Below are 13096 nucleotides of genomic sequence, written 5' to 3' on the forward strand. Positions count from 1 at the left end.
GTCCCAATAATTCATTTTTGTTTTTGCTTCCCTTGCCTTTATGGATATATCTTGCAAAAAGCTGCTGTGGCCAAGTTCAAAAAGGGTGTTGCCTGTGTTCTCTTCTAAGATTTTGATGGATTCTTGTCTCACATTTAGATCTTTCATCCATTTTGAGTTTATCTTTGTGTATGGTGTAAGAGAATGGTCTAGTTTCATTCTTCTGCATTTGGCTGTCCAATTTTCCCAGCACCATTTATTGAAGAGACTGTCTTTTTTCCAGTGGATAGTTTTTCCTGCTTTGTCAGATTTTTTTTTAATAAGGATAGATTTTAAGGTATCTCATGGACGACATCAAGTGAATAGGCTATCACATTATAGGGGTCGAAGAAGAAGAGGAGGAGGAGGAGGAGGCGGATGATAAAGAGGACAGAAAACTTATTTGCAGAAATAATAGCTGAAAAATTCCCTACATAGAGAAGGAAATAGACATCTAGGTCCAAGAAGCACAGAGTTTTGAATAAGATGAACCCAAGGAAGTCCACACCATGACACATAATAATTAAAACATCAAACCTTAAAGGTAGAAAGAATTTTTAAAAGCAGCAATAGAGAAGCAAAAAAAGGAAAACCTATAAGACTATCAGCCAATTTTAAGCAGAAACATTGCAAGCCATAGGGAGTGGCATGACATACTCCAAGTGCTAAAAAGAAAAAAAAAAACAAGGAGAATTATTCTACCCAGCAAAGTTATTCAGATTTGAAGGAGAGATAAAGAGTTTCCCAGACAAACAAAAGATAAAGGAGTTTATCACCATTACATTGGCCTTACAAGAACTGTTAAAGGGACTACTTTAGTGGAAAAGAAATGGCCATAGTTAGATGTAAGAAAAATATGAATAAAAATATGTAAACTATGACAATATATACATAAAATGTGGAGAAGGGAGTAAAAAAAAAAAGGAAGACTTTTTTTAGAATGTGTTTGAATTTAAATGACCACCAAATTAATAACAGACTGCCATATACTTAAGATGCTATATAAGAACTTCATGGTAACCACAAACCCAAATCTATAACAATACACACCAAAAAAATAGAAAACCAGGGGGATCCCTGGGTGGCTCAGCATTTTAGCGCCTGCCTTCGGCCCAGGGCGTGATCCTGGAGTCCTGGGATCAAGTCCCCCATTGGGCTCCCTGCATGGAGCCTGCTTCTACCTCTGCCTGTGTTTCTGCCTCTCTCTCTTTCTCTTTCTCTCTCTTTCTCTCATGAATAAATAAATCTTTAAAAAAAAATAGAAAACCAAACATAACACTACAGAAGCTCATCAATCCAAAGAAAGAGAGCAAGAGAAGAAAGAAACAGAACTACAAAGACAACCAGAAAGCAAATAACAAAATGGTAATAAGTACATACTTATGAATAATTATTTTTTTAAATAATTACTTTAAATGTAAATGACTGAGACACCTGGGTGGCTCAGTTAGTTAAGCATCTGCTTTCGGCTCAGGTCATGATCCCAGAGTCCTAGAATCAAGGCCTGCATCAGGCTCCCTGTTCAGCGGGAAATCTGCTTCTCCTTCTCCCTCTGTGTTCTCTCTCTCTCTCTCTCTAAAATAAATAAATTAATTAATAAATTAATACATATTTTTTAAAAATGTAAATGGCTTAAATACTCCAATCAAGACATAAAGTAGCAAAAGGATTTTTAAAAAAACAAACCATGGGGATCCCTGCGTGGCTCAGCAGTTTAGCATCTGCTTTCAGCCTGGACATGATTCTGGAGTCCCGGGATCGAGTCCCAACATCAGGCTCCCTGCATGGAGCCTGCTTATCCCTCTGCCTGTGTCTCTGCCTCTCTCTCTCTCTCTCTCTCTCTCTCTCTCTCTCTCTCTCTCTCTGTCATGAATGAATAAATAAAATCTTTAAAAAACAAACAAACAAACCACAAGATCCAGGGGCACCTGCATAGCTCAGTTGGTTGAGAGTCCATCTCTTGATTTTGGCTCAGGTCATGACCTCAGGATCATGAGATCGAGCCCCATGTCACACTCCAAACTCAAACACTGTATGTTAACTAGGTGGAATTTAAATAAAAACTTGGGGAAAAACACAAAAAAAGGAAAACCCTAAAGACACCACCAAAAAACTACTAGAATAAATTTAAATTGTAGGATACAAAATTAATACCCAGAAATCAGTAGCATTTCTATACACTACTAATGAAATAGCAAAAGAGATAGTAAGAAAACAACTCCACTTACAATTGCATCAAAAAAATAAAAATACCTAGGAATAAATTTAACCAAAGACATGAAAGACCTGTACTCTAAAAACTATAAAACATCAATGAAAGAAATTGAAGGAGACACAAAGAAAAAGATATTCCATAATTATGGATTGGTAGAAGACATATTGTTAGAATGTCCATAGTATCCAAAGCAGTCTACTGATTTAATGCAATCTCTATTAAAATACCAACTGTATTTTTCACAAAACTAGAACAAATAATACTAAAATTTGTGTGGAGCCACAAAAGACCCCAAATAGGTAAAGCAGTCTTGAGAAAAACAAAGCAGAAAGTATCACAATTCCAGATTTCAAGACATACCACAAAGCTGTAGCAATCAAAATAGCATGGTAATGGTACAAGAATAGACACATAGATCAATGGAATAGAACAGATAGCCCAGAAATAAGCCCATGCTTATAGGGTCAACTCATCTATGACAGGGGAGGCAAGAATTTGCAATGAGGAAAAGACGATGGTACAGGGAAACCGGACAGCTGTATGTAAAACAATGAAACTGGACCACTGTCTAACACCATACTAAAAAATAACTCAAGATGGATTAAAGACCTACTTACTACATATGAGATAGGAGACCATTACATTCCTAGAAGAGAGTACAGTCAGTAATTTCTGATATTGGTGATAGTAACATTTTTCTAGATATGTCTCCTCTGCCAAGAGAAACAAAAACAAAATTAAACTATTAAGACTAGGGATCTCTGGGTGGCGCAGCAGTTTGGCGCCTGCCTTTGACCCAGGGCGCGATCCTGGAGACACGGGATCGAATCCCACGTCGGGCTCCCGGTGCATGGAGCCTGCTTCTCCCTCTGCCTATGTCTCTGCCTCTGTGTGTGTGTGTGTGTGTGTCTATCATAAATAAATAAAAATTTAAAAAAACTATTAAGACTATACCAAAATAGGAAGCTTTTGCACAGTGAAGGAAATTATGAACAAAACAAAAAGGCAACCTACTGAATAGAAGGTATTTGCAAATGACATATGCAATAAGGGGTTAGTATCCAAAATACATAAAGAATTTGTACTATTCAACACCAAAACACACACACACACACACACACACACAATTTGATTTTTAAATGGGCAGAGGACCTGAACAGATATTTTTCCAAAAGACATACAGATGACCAACAGACACATGAAAAGATGCTCAACACCACTCATCATCAGGGAAATGTAAAACAAAACCACAATGAGATATCACCTTACCACCTGTCAAAATGGCTAAAATCAAAATGACAAGAACTAACAAGTGTTGGTGAGAATGTGACAAAAGGAGCTCTCATATACTGTTGGTAGGAATGTAAATTGGTATAGCTATTGTGGAAAAGAGTATAGAGGTTTCTCCCCAAAATTAAAAATAGAAATGCCATATGATCCAGTAATTCCACTACTGGCTATTTACCCAAAAAAAATGAAAACACTAATTCAAAAGGATAGATGCACTCCTATGCTTATTGCACCATTATTTATAATAGCAAAGATATGGAAGCAGCCCAAGTGTCCATCAAAAGAAAAATGGATAACGAAGATGTCACACACACACACACACACACACACACACACACATGATATTATACAGTCATAAAAAAGGATGAGATCATGCCATACGTAACTACATGGATGGACCTAGAGGGTACTATAGTAAGGGAAATAAGTCAGACTGAGAAAGACAACACTACATGATTTCACTTATATGTGAAATCTTTAAAAATAAATAAACAAACAGCAGCAAAATCAGACCCATAAACACAGAGAACAAATTGATGGCTGCCAGAGGGGAGGGAGTGGGGGATGGAGAAAATGGGTAAGGGGGAGTGGGAGATTCAGGCTTCCAGTTATGTAATCAATAAGTCACAGGAATGAAAGCAGCATAAGGAATATACTCAGTGATGTTGTAATAGTGTTGCATGGTGACAGATAGTAGCTACATTCATGATGAGCAGAGCCTACAGTATAAACTTGTTGATTCACTATGTTGTACACCTAAAACTAATGTAACATTGTGGGTAAACTATACTCAAATTTAAAAGCTAAAAAAAACAAAAACCCAACACTCTATGCCAGGAACCCAACCATGTACCTGGAACCAGGGGGTGGGGTTGGGAGGGGATAGTATGAATTGCTTCCTAGCAAGCCACGAGAAAATACAAAAGAAAAAGGTGCCACTTGTCTCCCACAGGGGTCATTGCTCCAGGGATGTCCCTTTACTGGCCTCAGCAGCCACATTCAAACACAACATCTGCTCACTCAGAACCTCTTTTGGTTTCCAAAAGCATGTTCTCTCACCTCCACATACTGTTCCTTCTGCCAGGAACACTTTCTTCACCTCTCCCCCAGCCAAATCTCACTCACCTTACAAGGGATTCAACTTAGAAATTACCTCCTATAGGAAGCCCACAGACTGACCCCGTCTCAGCTCGGTCAAGAGCCTCTTCTGAACCCCCAGAGCCCTGTGGGCTTCCACCATCACAGCAGTGGTTACTCTGCCCCTTTTCTGCCCACATTTCCAGAATAGGCACATTGCAGCATTATATAGGAGGAGTGAAATCTCTTTTTGGAGAAAGAGGTGAGTTCTATGTAGTGTTGGGAGCTTGAAGAGAGGGGCAAAGATCCAGTTTGGGGTCAACATTTGAAAGAACATTCTAAAAATTCTACCCCACTCACCAGCCTGGGCTGTCTTGGTAGGTGATGAGCTGCTCATCATAGTAAGGTAAACAAGCAGGTATCAGAAATTATTTCCCTCAGCTCCCCTCTCCTACACCCAGGAAGTCTAGGCTGAGGCCAGTCCTTGTTTGAGTGGAAGTGAAGTGTGGTGGGAAAGGAGAGGTACAGATGGAGAGAGCCAGATGGAAATGAACCAAGATGGACAGAAAACAAAACGAGAGAACAAGCAATGGAGAAAGAAAGATGTAGGGGGAGCTGATCTCCACTAACTACACCCCAAGACACCATTTGTGACAACATGGATGGACCTTGAGCACATCATGCTAAGCAAGATAATTCAGAGAAAGACAAGTACTATTCGATATCATTTATTATGTGCAATCTAAAAAAGTCAGACCTGTAAAGAACAGAATAAAATGGTGATTACCAGAGAATGGGGGTGCAGGGGAATACAATCAATGGTGTTTACAAAGAGTACAAACTTGCAATGAGTAGTGAATAAGCCATAGACATCTTATGCACAGTACAGTGAGTATAGTCAATAATACTGTACTACGATGTAATATGATAAATATTGCTTTGATGGCAATCATATTACAGCATATAAATGTATCAAAGTAACATGCTGTACACCTTAAATTTACAAATTATAACATTTCAAATGTATCAAATAATCATTTTTTTTAAATGAAGAGAAAAAAGAATCTCCAGCAGAGTAAACAGTAAATGCAAAAAGCCCAAGGAGAGGCAAGAGTCAGCATGGATAGGTTTGGGGAAGCCAAGAAGAGGGTGCAATTTCTTGGTCAGAGCTGCCGGTAGGAAAGATCCTGCAAGTTGTTCTGGGGTGAATGGATTGCACGGGACAGGAGTTGGGGCCTGGAGACCAGGGTGGAGCCTGGAAAGAGATGTCCAAAAGCTGAACAGGAGCAAGGACCAGATTTGAGGATCTGAACACCCTTGGCTTGGAAAACAGCGGCACCTGGTGGTACCTACGTGGAATTGCACCTTCTTTCATTGGCTCAACATTTATTGCCATTACATATACAGAGTTCCCTATGTATTTGACACTTAGAGGGGATCGTTTTTAAATATTCCTTCCTATAAAGTAAAATTATTTTCAGCAATAATCATAAAATAAAAAAATAATAATGATGACCATGAAAGAAATACAGACAGTGAAAATGTACTTCCCTTCTGATAGAAAACTCAACGTAATAACAAATGATTGTCCAGACACTAACAAGTGAGTTGTAATAAAACTGAAATAGCAGCACCTGGGTGGCTCAGCGGTTGAGCGCCTGCCTTTGGCTCAGGGTGTGATCCCTGGGTCCTAGGATCGAGTCCCGCATGGAGCTTTCCGCAAGGAGCCTGCTTCTCCCTCTGCCTATGTCTCTGCCTCTCTCTGTCTCTCACGAATAAATAAATAAAATCTTCAAAAAAAAAAAAAACCTGAAATATCTGCAAACACAATTCGGGAAGCCACAGAATCTTGCCATTGATGTAATATTTTTTCTTGATTTGCTCGTTAGTTTTAAAACAATTTAAAGACAATGCTTGCGTCTTAATGATGTCATTCAAATTCAGTAATATAGTTCGCATATGAACTAATATGCACATTTGCCAACTAAAAGTCTTATATGTGGTTTTCAAGGCTTCACTGTTTTAAACGTTAAGCACAAAATCTCCAAATGGTCACCGAGAATGACAAAATGGAAGTAATTCAAGTTTGTGTGTTTATCTTTACAATCAGTGTTTGTCTATTTTGAATCTAAATGCAAAAAGATATTGTCTCACAGTGCTTGGAGACCCTCAAATAAAGTAAATTACAAATTACCCTCCAAATGAACTCACATAACCCAGAGTCTTGGTGTGTCTGGAGTTGATGGCACAACTGGGGCTCTCTGAATTAATTTCCACATAGAGTACCATTAAAGCTCATTCAAGAAAATGCTAATATGGGGCTCACATATAAATTATTAAAACTCAACAATAAATGGTGAAATCAGAGTGAGGTCTGTACCTAATAATCTCCATGTCAAGTTTCTGGCTCTGGGGTCTTCTCACCAGCATTAGCCACCTGGGCCTCACACTCCCACAGATAAAGACCCCACCCTTCCCCCATAGTTCCACAAAACAGCCACAGGGTTTCTAAACCTTCACAAACAAAAGGAAAGAAAACTTGCCTTCCCAGAAGCTGTAGAAAATCTCTTTGCCTTTCCCTGGCTCAGAGTGGGTTTCATGGCTGCCCTTGAGCCAATGCCTCTAGAGAGCCAAGCCAAGAGGATGAGACAATGGCTGGGAACTAGGGATAGGGCCAATCACAGCTGAGGAAAGGGTAGCAAGTTCAGAAGAGAAATTCAGGAGCCTGGCTCCACCTCCCCCAACCTGTTGGGTTCTGTGCTCTGACATCCAATTTTCCATGTGGGGAGTGCTCGCTTTGGCAGCACAAATACCAATTTTCCATGTGGAGAAACTGAGGCAGCAAGCACTTGGGGACAGGACTTCTCAGTAGGAGTGAGCCGACACTTGGGACACCAGGCAATGAAGATCCCAGCTGTGACTGTCCAAGGAGGAAGGTGGGGCAGCTAATGAGGGTGCTGGGTGATAGAATCACCTGAAGGCACTACGTAAAATGCACCAATTTGGGACCCGGGGTGGGAAGAGGGGTTGGCATTTGTTAAAATCACTCCAAGTGATACCAACATTCAGCCAGCATGGAGAGCACCCACCTAATGCAATCCACAAAGACAAGGAAACTGAGGACCAGCGGTGTGCCTGCCTCAGTTCCCCCACTCTGCCATAGCTCCTCACTCGTACAGGGATGTTCTCAAGGCAGAGGAGTGGGAAGACCAGACCCCCCAGACCCTGAGGATCACGTTCGAGCACACCCAAGAGAAGCTGTTTACAGGCACTTCTCATTGACCTCTTCCAATGACCTAGCCCCTTTCCTGGTCCCCCCTTCACCCCAGAAAAAATGAGGGACTCAAACAAGAGAGAAGCTGAGTTTATTACAATGACTGAGGTCTTGCCACCTGAGAGTTCCCAGAGTCTTCCCCCTCAGGACACAGAGGAAGGAGGGTCCTTATTGTAAGCAATGCGCCCTCAGCTCAAGGCTCTTCGGTAGATTCTAGCCCAAGAACAGGTTACAAAACCCCACCCTCCCGGGCCTTCCCTCCTCCCCCAACTGGAGAGGACAGGTGACCAGGTGAGGAACCCTAGATCAGTATGAACCTGAGGCTTTAACTGACTGCCTTACCATGGCCCAGCTGGTAAGGTTTGGGGAGAGGAGCTGAGCTGATTTCAGCCAAACTGGAGGTCCTACGATGGGGCTGAAGCTGGAGCATCATGGTTTGCAGGCCCCAGGCAGGCTGGAGTTCAGACAGAAGAAGCTTCAACCCCCTTTCCACACCCTGGGAGGTCCTCAGCCTTGCTTGCCACGCTATAATAGTAGGCCCGCATGCGCTGCTCCACAGCTTGGAAGTCTGGGCGGTCCTCCCACCTGTAGGAGGTTGGGTAGATCCAAGCCACTGACCATATCCCCACAACCCAACTTCACCTGGAGGGTAGACATGCATGGGGCTTAGAAAATCAATGAGGTTGTCAGGGTGGTGGAGTTTGGGGGTAATGGAGAGGTTTCGTGGGTGTGAGAGGACTAGAATTCAGGTGTTGCCATACCACATAATAGAAGAACTGCCAACATACAGGATGTTGGAGGAACCACCTGTTGTGTGTTAACAGGTGAAGACTCGGGGAACTGAATTCATTAGGAGTTGGGGTAACAACTATCAACCAAGAGGAGCTGGATACTGTACATATGCTGAGACCCAGTGTATTTGAGTACTGGGTGCAGGCTTATACAGATTCAAGTATGCTGCTCCTAATCTAGCAGAACACTGGAGCATTGACAGTGGGTTCAGCTTATGGAAAGTTGGGCCTATTAAAGATGCTAGCCTCTTTCAGTATTGGGGTGTTGGTGTACTATTTCCCAATGGGGGCCAGGTTAACACATGTTGAATGGACTGATCATTTATTATTTATCATAAATAGGGTATCTATTTACCGGGTGGCTTTGGATGTCAATGTCAGAGGTGTTGGCCAGTGGAATAATGGATGTTGGGGTAGGAAAGGTATCAAATGTTAGAATACCCATGCATTGCATGGCCCAATGTAGGCTAATAGCTTTTTTGGGGGGGGGTGCATGTTGCCTATTTTCTGATGGGAAGTTGAAATATTGATAATTTCAGGAGTTAGGGTGTTCAAGTATTGAGTTTGAACACCAGACAGGGGTGAAGGTTTTGAATATATTCAGTTTTGGGATGCTATAGTGTTGGCCTGTGAGGGTAAATAGATGTTGATGTTGGATGGTGGGGGATTGAGGAATTAGACTGGAGTATTATCCCATGCCCTGACCATTGGTACCATATTTTGGGTAACAGAGTACTGACTTTTTTGGGTATTGTAGGATCAGTGTGTTGAGTGTTGGCTGGTGGGGGACTGAGGTTTTAGATGCTGGAGCAGTAGGTGTCTACAGGTAGGGTGTTATGGTGTTGGCCCAGGGTCAGTGTGTTGAGGCATTGAGCATGGGTGCAGAAAGTATAGATACCAAGTGTTGGAAAGGCTGTGAACTGGGTGAGTCTTGGGTGGGATGAGTTTTGGACTCTTGGGCACCACAAGCTCTAGCCCTAGGCCCAGGTGTCAGTTCAGCTGGGTACCCTTCCCTCCCACTGGCACTTACTTGTAGATCCAACAGTCCTTCATGAGTGTGTACATTTCAGGTGGACACTCTAGGGGGCACTCCATCCGCTTGCCCTGCTCAATGAAGGCTATGACCTCAGGCCCCTTCATCTTCTGCTCAAACCAGAACCAAGTACAATGTGAGTACGAGGGTCACCTCACCCTTATCGCCCCCACTCCCCACACAGCTGCCCGCCTGCCTTGTAGGGCTTCTGGCCATAGGAGAAGGCCTCCCACATGGTGACCCCGTAGCTCCAGACGTCACTGCGGCTGGAGAACTTGCGGAAGTTGAAGCACTCGGGCGCATACCACTTGAGTGGCCACTTCCCCGCCGAGCGGGCCTGAGAATGGAGAGATGCTGCCAGGGCAGGGCTTGGGGACCCTCCACCCACCAACCTCATCCACCTGGGCACCAAAGGGGTAGGGACTCACAGTGTAATAGCTGTCGTCGGCACCCAGTGCCTTGGAGAGACCAAAGTCACTGATCTTGGCGTAGTGCCGGTTGACTAGCAGGACATTGCGGGCCGCCAGGTCACGGTGCACAAAGTTTTTCTCCTCCAGGTACTTCATCCCCATGGACACCTGGTGCAGCAGCTCTGCCACATTGCTGATGGGGATCTCCTCCCTGGGGTGCAGGGGAAGGCAGGGTCAACTGGGAGGAGGCAGCCCAGGTTCCCAAGGGGGCAAAGCCCACTTCTCTGATGCAGCTGAGCCTGTGTTCAGCAGGTGCTTGTTGGGCATCTGCTGTGTGCCAGGCACAGAGCTGGGGATATGGCGGGAGGTGAACAAAAAGGCAAAACCCTCTGTCCTCACCTAGTCTTGAGACTTTAAATTTCTCCCACATACTGTTCCAAACTTACACGTTTACCTGAGCCTCTATATATCTTCAGAGGGGTCTAATAGGCATCTCAAAATTAGTAAAGACAAAGTTCCTGATTGTTCACACACGTGCACACACAACTGGCTCTCCCCACTGTCCCCTTTCTTCTCCAGGAGCTACATCTTTTCATTTACTTAGGCCAGAAGCACTAGCCTTGCCGTCAGCAACTCTTTCTCACACTCAGCTTCCAACCTGTCAGCACAGGTAGCACTCAGCACAGGCAACTCTGCCTTCAGAATCCCTCCAGAATCCTCCTCCTACTACTTCCCACCTCATCTTCTGCCACCATGGTCCAGCTCTCATCATCATTAGCCTGGACCAAAACAGTCACCCTGCCCTCGCCCCCGTGATCTGTCCTCCCCACACAGGAGTCAAGTCCTGCCACTTCTCCGCTCAGAGCCTCCTAGGGCTCCCACCTCACTTCGGGTAAAAGTACAAGGTCTCTCCAGGGCCCGTAAGGCCCTGCACCATCTGCCCTGCCACCTTCCTACCCACATCAGCCCTTTCTCCCTCTCTCCTCTTCACGTGCTCTGTTGCAGGCACGGAGCCTTCCTCACAGTTCCTCCACTACCCTGGGCACAGACAGCCTCAGGGCTTTTGTACTGGCTGTGCCCTCTGCCTGGACCGCTCTTCCTCCACAGCTCCACTTTAGTTTACAAACCTCACCTTCTCACTTTTCATCTCCCACCCTGACACTTCCAGTCCTCTTTTTTATAGTAAATATTTTCTAACATACTCTATGTTGTATTATAATTATTCATGAAAACCTCTCTTCCCCAACCAGGATACAGGACAGAGATCTTTGTCTCTTTTGTTCAAAGATGAATCTCTGGGGCTGGTAATAGTCCCTCTTTCAGAGAAATTGCCCGGTAAACACTTATGGAATAACTGAATGCATAAGCCAGGGTATACCACAAATGCACATGCACCAGTGAGAATGTGAGTGGATGGGCACATGTCTCAGTGAGTGTCAAAGATCATGTCTGTGATGGTGAGAGTTTGAAGCATGAGGACATCTGTGCTGTTAACAGCTCTGCTTTGTGGGTGTGAGTGTGGATGTCAGGGTGTGCAGGGGTGGCAGGAGTCATGTGGAAATGGGTGTGCTCCTGGGTGGGGCACATTCATAAGTGGACGGATGAACCTGCTAGGCCCACAAGCTCCAAACACCCAGCCCACCCTGGGGCTCACTTCTTCCCAAGCAGGAACTTGTGCAGGGGCCCGCCGCCCGCCATCTCCATGACGAGCATGAGGGCCTCGGCCTGGCAGACACCGATGAGCCGCACGATGTAGGGGTTGTCCAGCTGGTGCATGATCTGTGCCTCGCGCATCATCTCATCCTTGTCTGTCTTCTCCGTGCTATGCTTCAGCACCTTGATGGCCACATCAATCTGCTTCCTGCCAGGGTGGGCACCAGAGTCAGCAGGGGCCTGCTCAGCCCCTCATGCCCACCCAGCCTGCCTCTCCTCTCTCCAGACATATGTGGTGGATACTGTGATTTGTCACCTGGCTCTCCCATCAGGGCCCAGGCACACACTTCCTTAGCTGCCAGGAGCTTTGGCTAGAATATCTCACGGCCAACGCCCGGCCAAGGCCCTCACCGAGGACCGTCCCTACTGAAACAACCTCAGAGTTACCCTCCCCAGAGGCGGCCTGTATCCAGTGAGCAGTCAACCTAAGGGGACAAGGGGGACCCTCTGCAGCTCTCCTGGGATGGGTGAGGCCTCTGTTGCAACCACAGCTAGCCCACTTCTCCCTGCCCCAGGCCTGCCTCTCCCACACTCTCCAGTGCTGTCCCTGAGCCTCCCAGGTCACCCCCTAGTCTCTCCTGGCCCAGGGTGTGTGTCCCATCCTGGATATCACATCCTGGCTCCAACCTCCAAGCTGTGGGGAGTCCACTCCCCTCCTCTGCCCCCCCTCAAGGGGAGTTCCCCAATCTATGGCAGGGCTGGCCATACTTGCGCATGCGGTAGACGCCCTGGCGTACTGAGCCAAAGTTGCCACAGCCGAGTTCTATGTCAGCCATGAGGAGGTTCTCACGCTTCAGGAAGAGCTTCTTGTCCTTGAGCTCCTCAGGATCGCTGTAGGGGCTCTCATACACACTCGTGTCCATGGGCATTGACTGTGCTTTCTCTGAGGATGCTAGGCGTGCTGGGCACATACACACAGCCATGCACTCCCAAGTCAGGATGAGGGAGTGGGATGAGGCAGGGGAACGAGGAAGTCATGGCAGCCTTGGCACCCACAGAGCATACACCCCAGACAGTGGCACACCATCCAGAGTATGCCCAGGCACATGGGTATGTGTATGTGTTCATGTACACATGTGCACTCGTGTGTGTTCCTGGTCTCATCTGTGGGTGAGCTGGGAAGCCACCTTCAAGTGGATCCCAAAGGCACATGCATCTCTGTGCAACAGGTGACCACGTGTGCTCCTGTGTGTTCACACATATGCACCCACATATACTTTCACCCACGTCTCTGTGTATGATGGGGTCCAAAGGCGTGTCTGCATGAGTAGTAAC

General features: G+C 45.3%; 1 protein-coding gene across 4 annotated transcripts in view; it reads right to left on the bottom strand.

Moving 5' to 3' along the window:
• Positions 1 to 7949: 7949 nt before the first annotated feature.
• The window catches only part of LOC121491045 (tyrosine-protein kinase ZAP-70), a 31794-nt gene continuing 26647 nt past the window's right edge, over positions 7950 to 13096 (bottom strand). For all 4 annotated transcript variants that reach the window (XM_041755416.1, XM_041755413.1, XM_041755414.1 and 1 more), the window contains 6 exons: positions 12530 to 12722; positions 11763 to 11969; positions 10127 to 10319; positions 9895 to 10035; positions 9696 to 9808; positions 7950 to 8459 (listed from right to left, as the gene is read on the bottom strand). In XM_041755416.1, the coding sequence (XP_041611350.1) occupies positions 8336 to 8459; positions 9696 to 9808; positions 9895 to 10035; positions 10127 to 10319; positions 11763 to 11969; positions 12530 to 12722 (971 nt within the window). In that variant the 3' untranslated portion in view covers positions 7950 to 8335. The remainder of the gene's footprint in view (positions 8460 to 9695; positions 9809 to 9894; positions 10036 to 10126; positions 10320 to 11762; positions 11970 to 12529; positions 12723 to 13096) is intronic.

Source organism: Vulpes lagopus, chromosome 5 (assembly GCF_018345385.1).
Source record: "Vulpes lagopus strain Blue_001 chromosome 5, ASM1834538v1, whole genome shotgun sequence".
NCBI lineage: Eukaryota > Metazoa > Chordata > Mammalia > Carnivora > Canidae > Vulpes > Vulpes lagopus.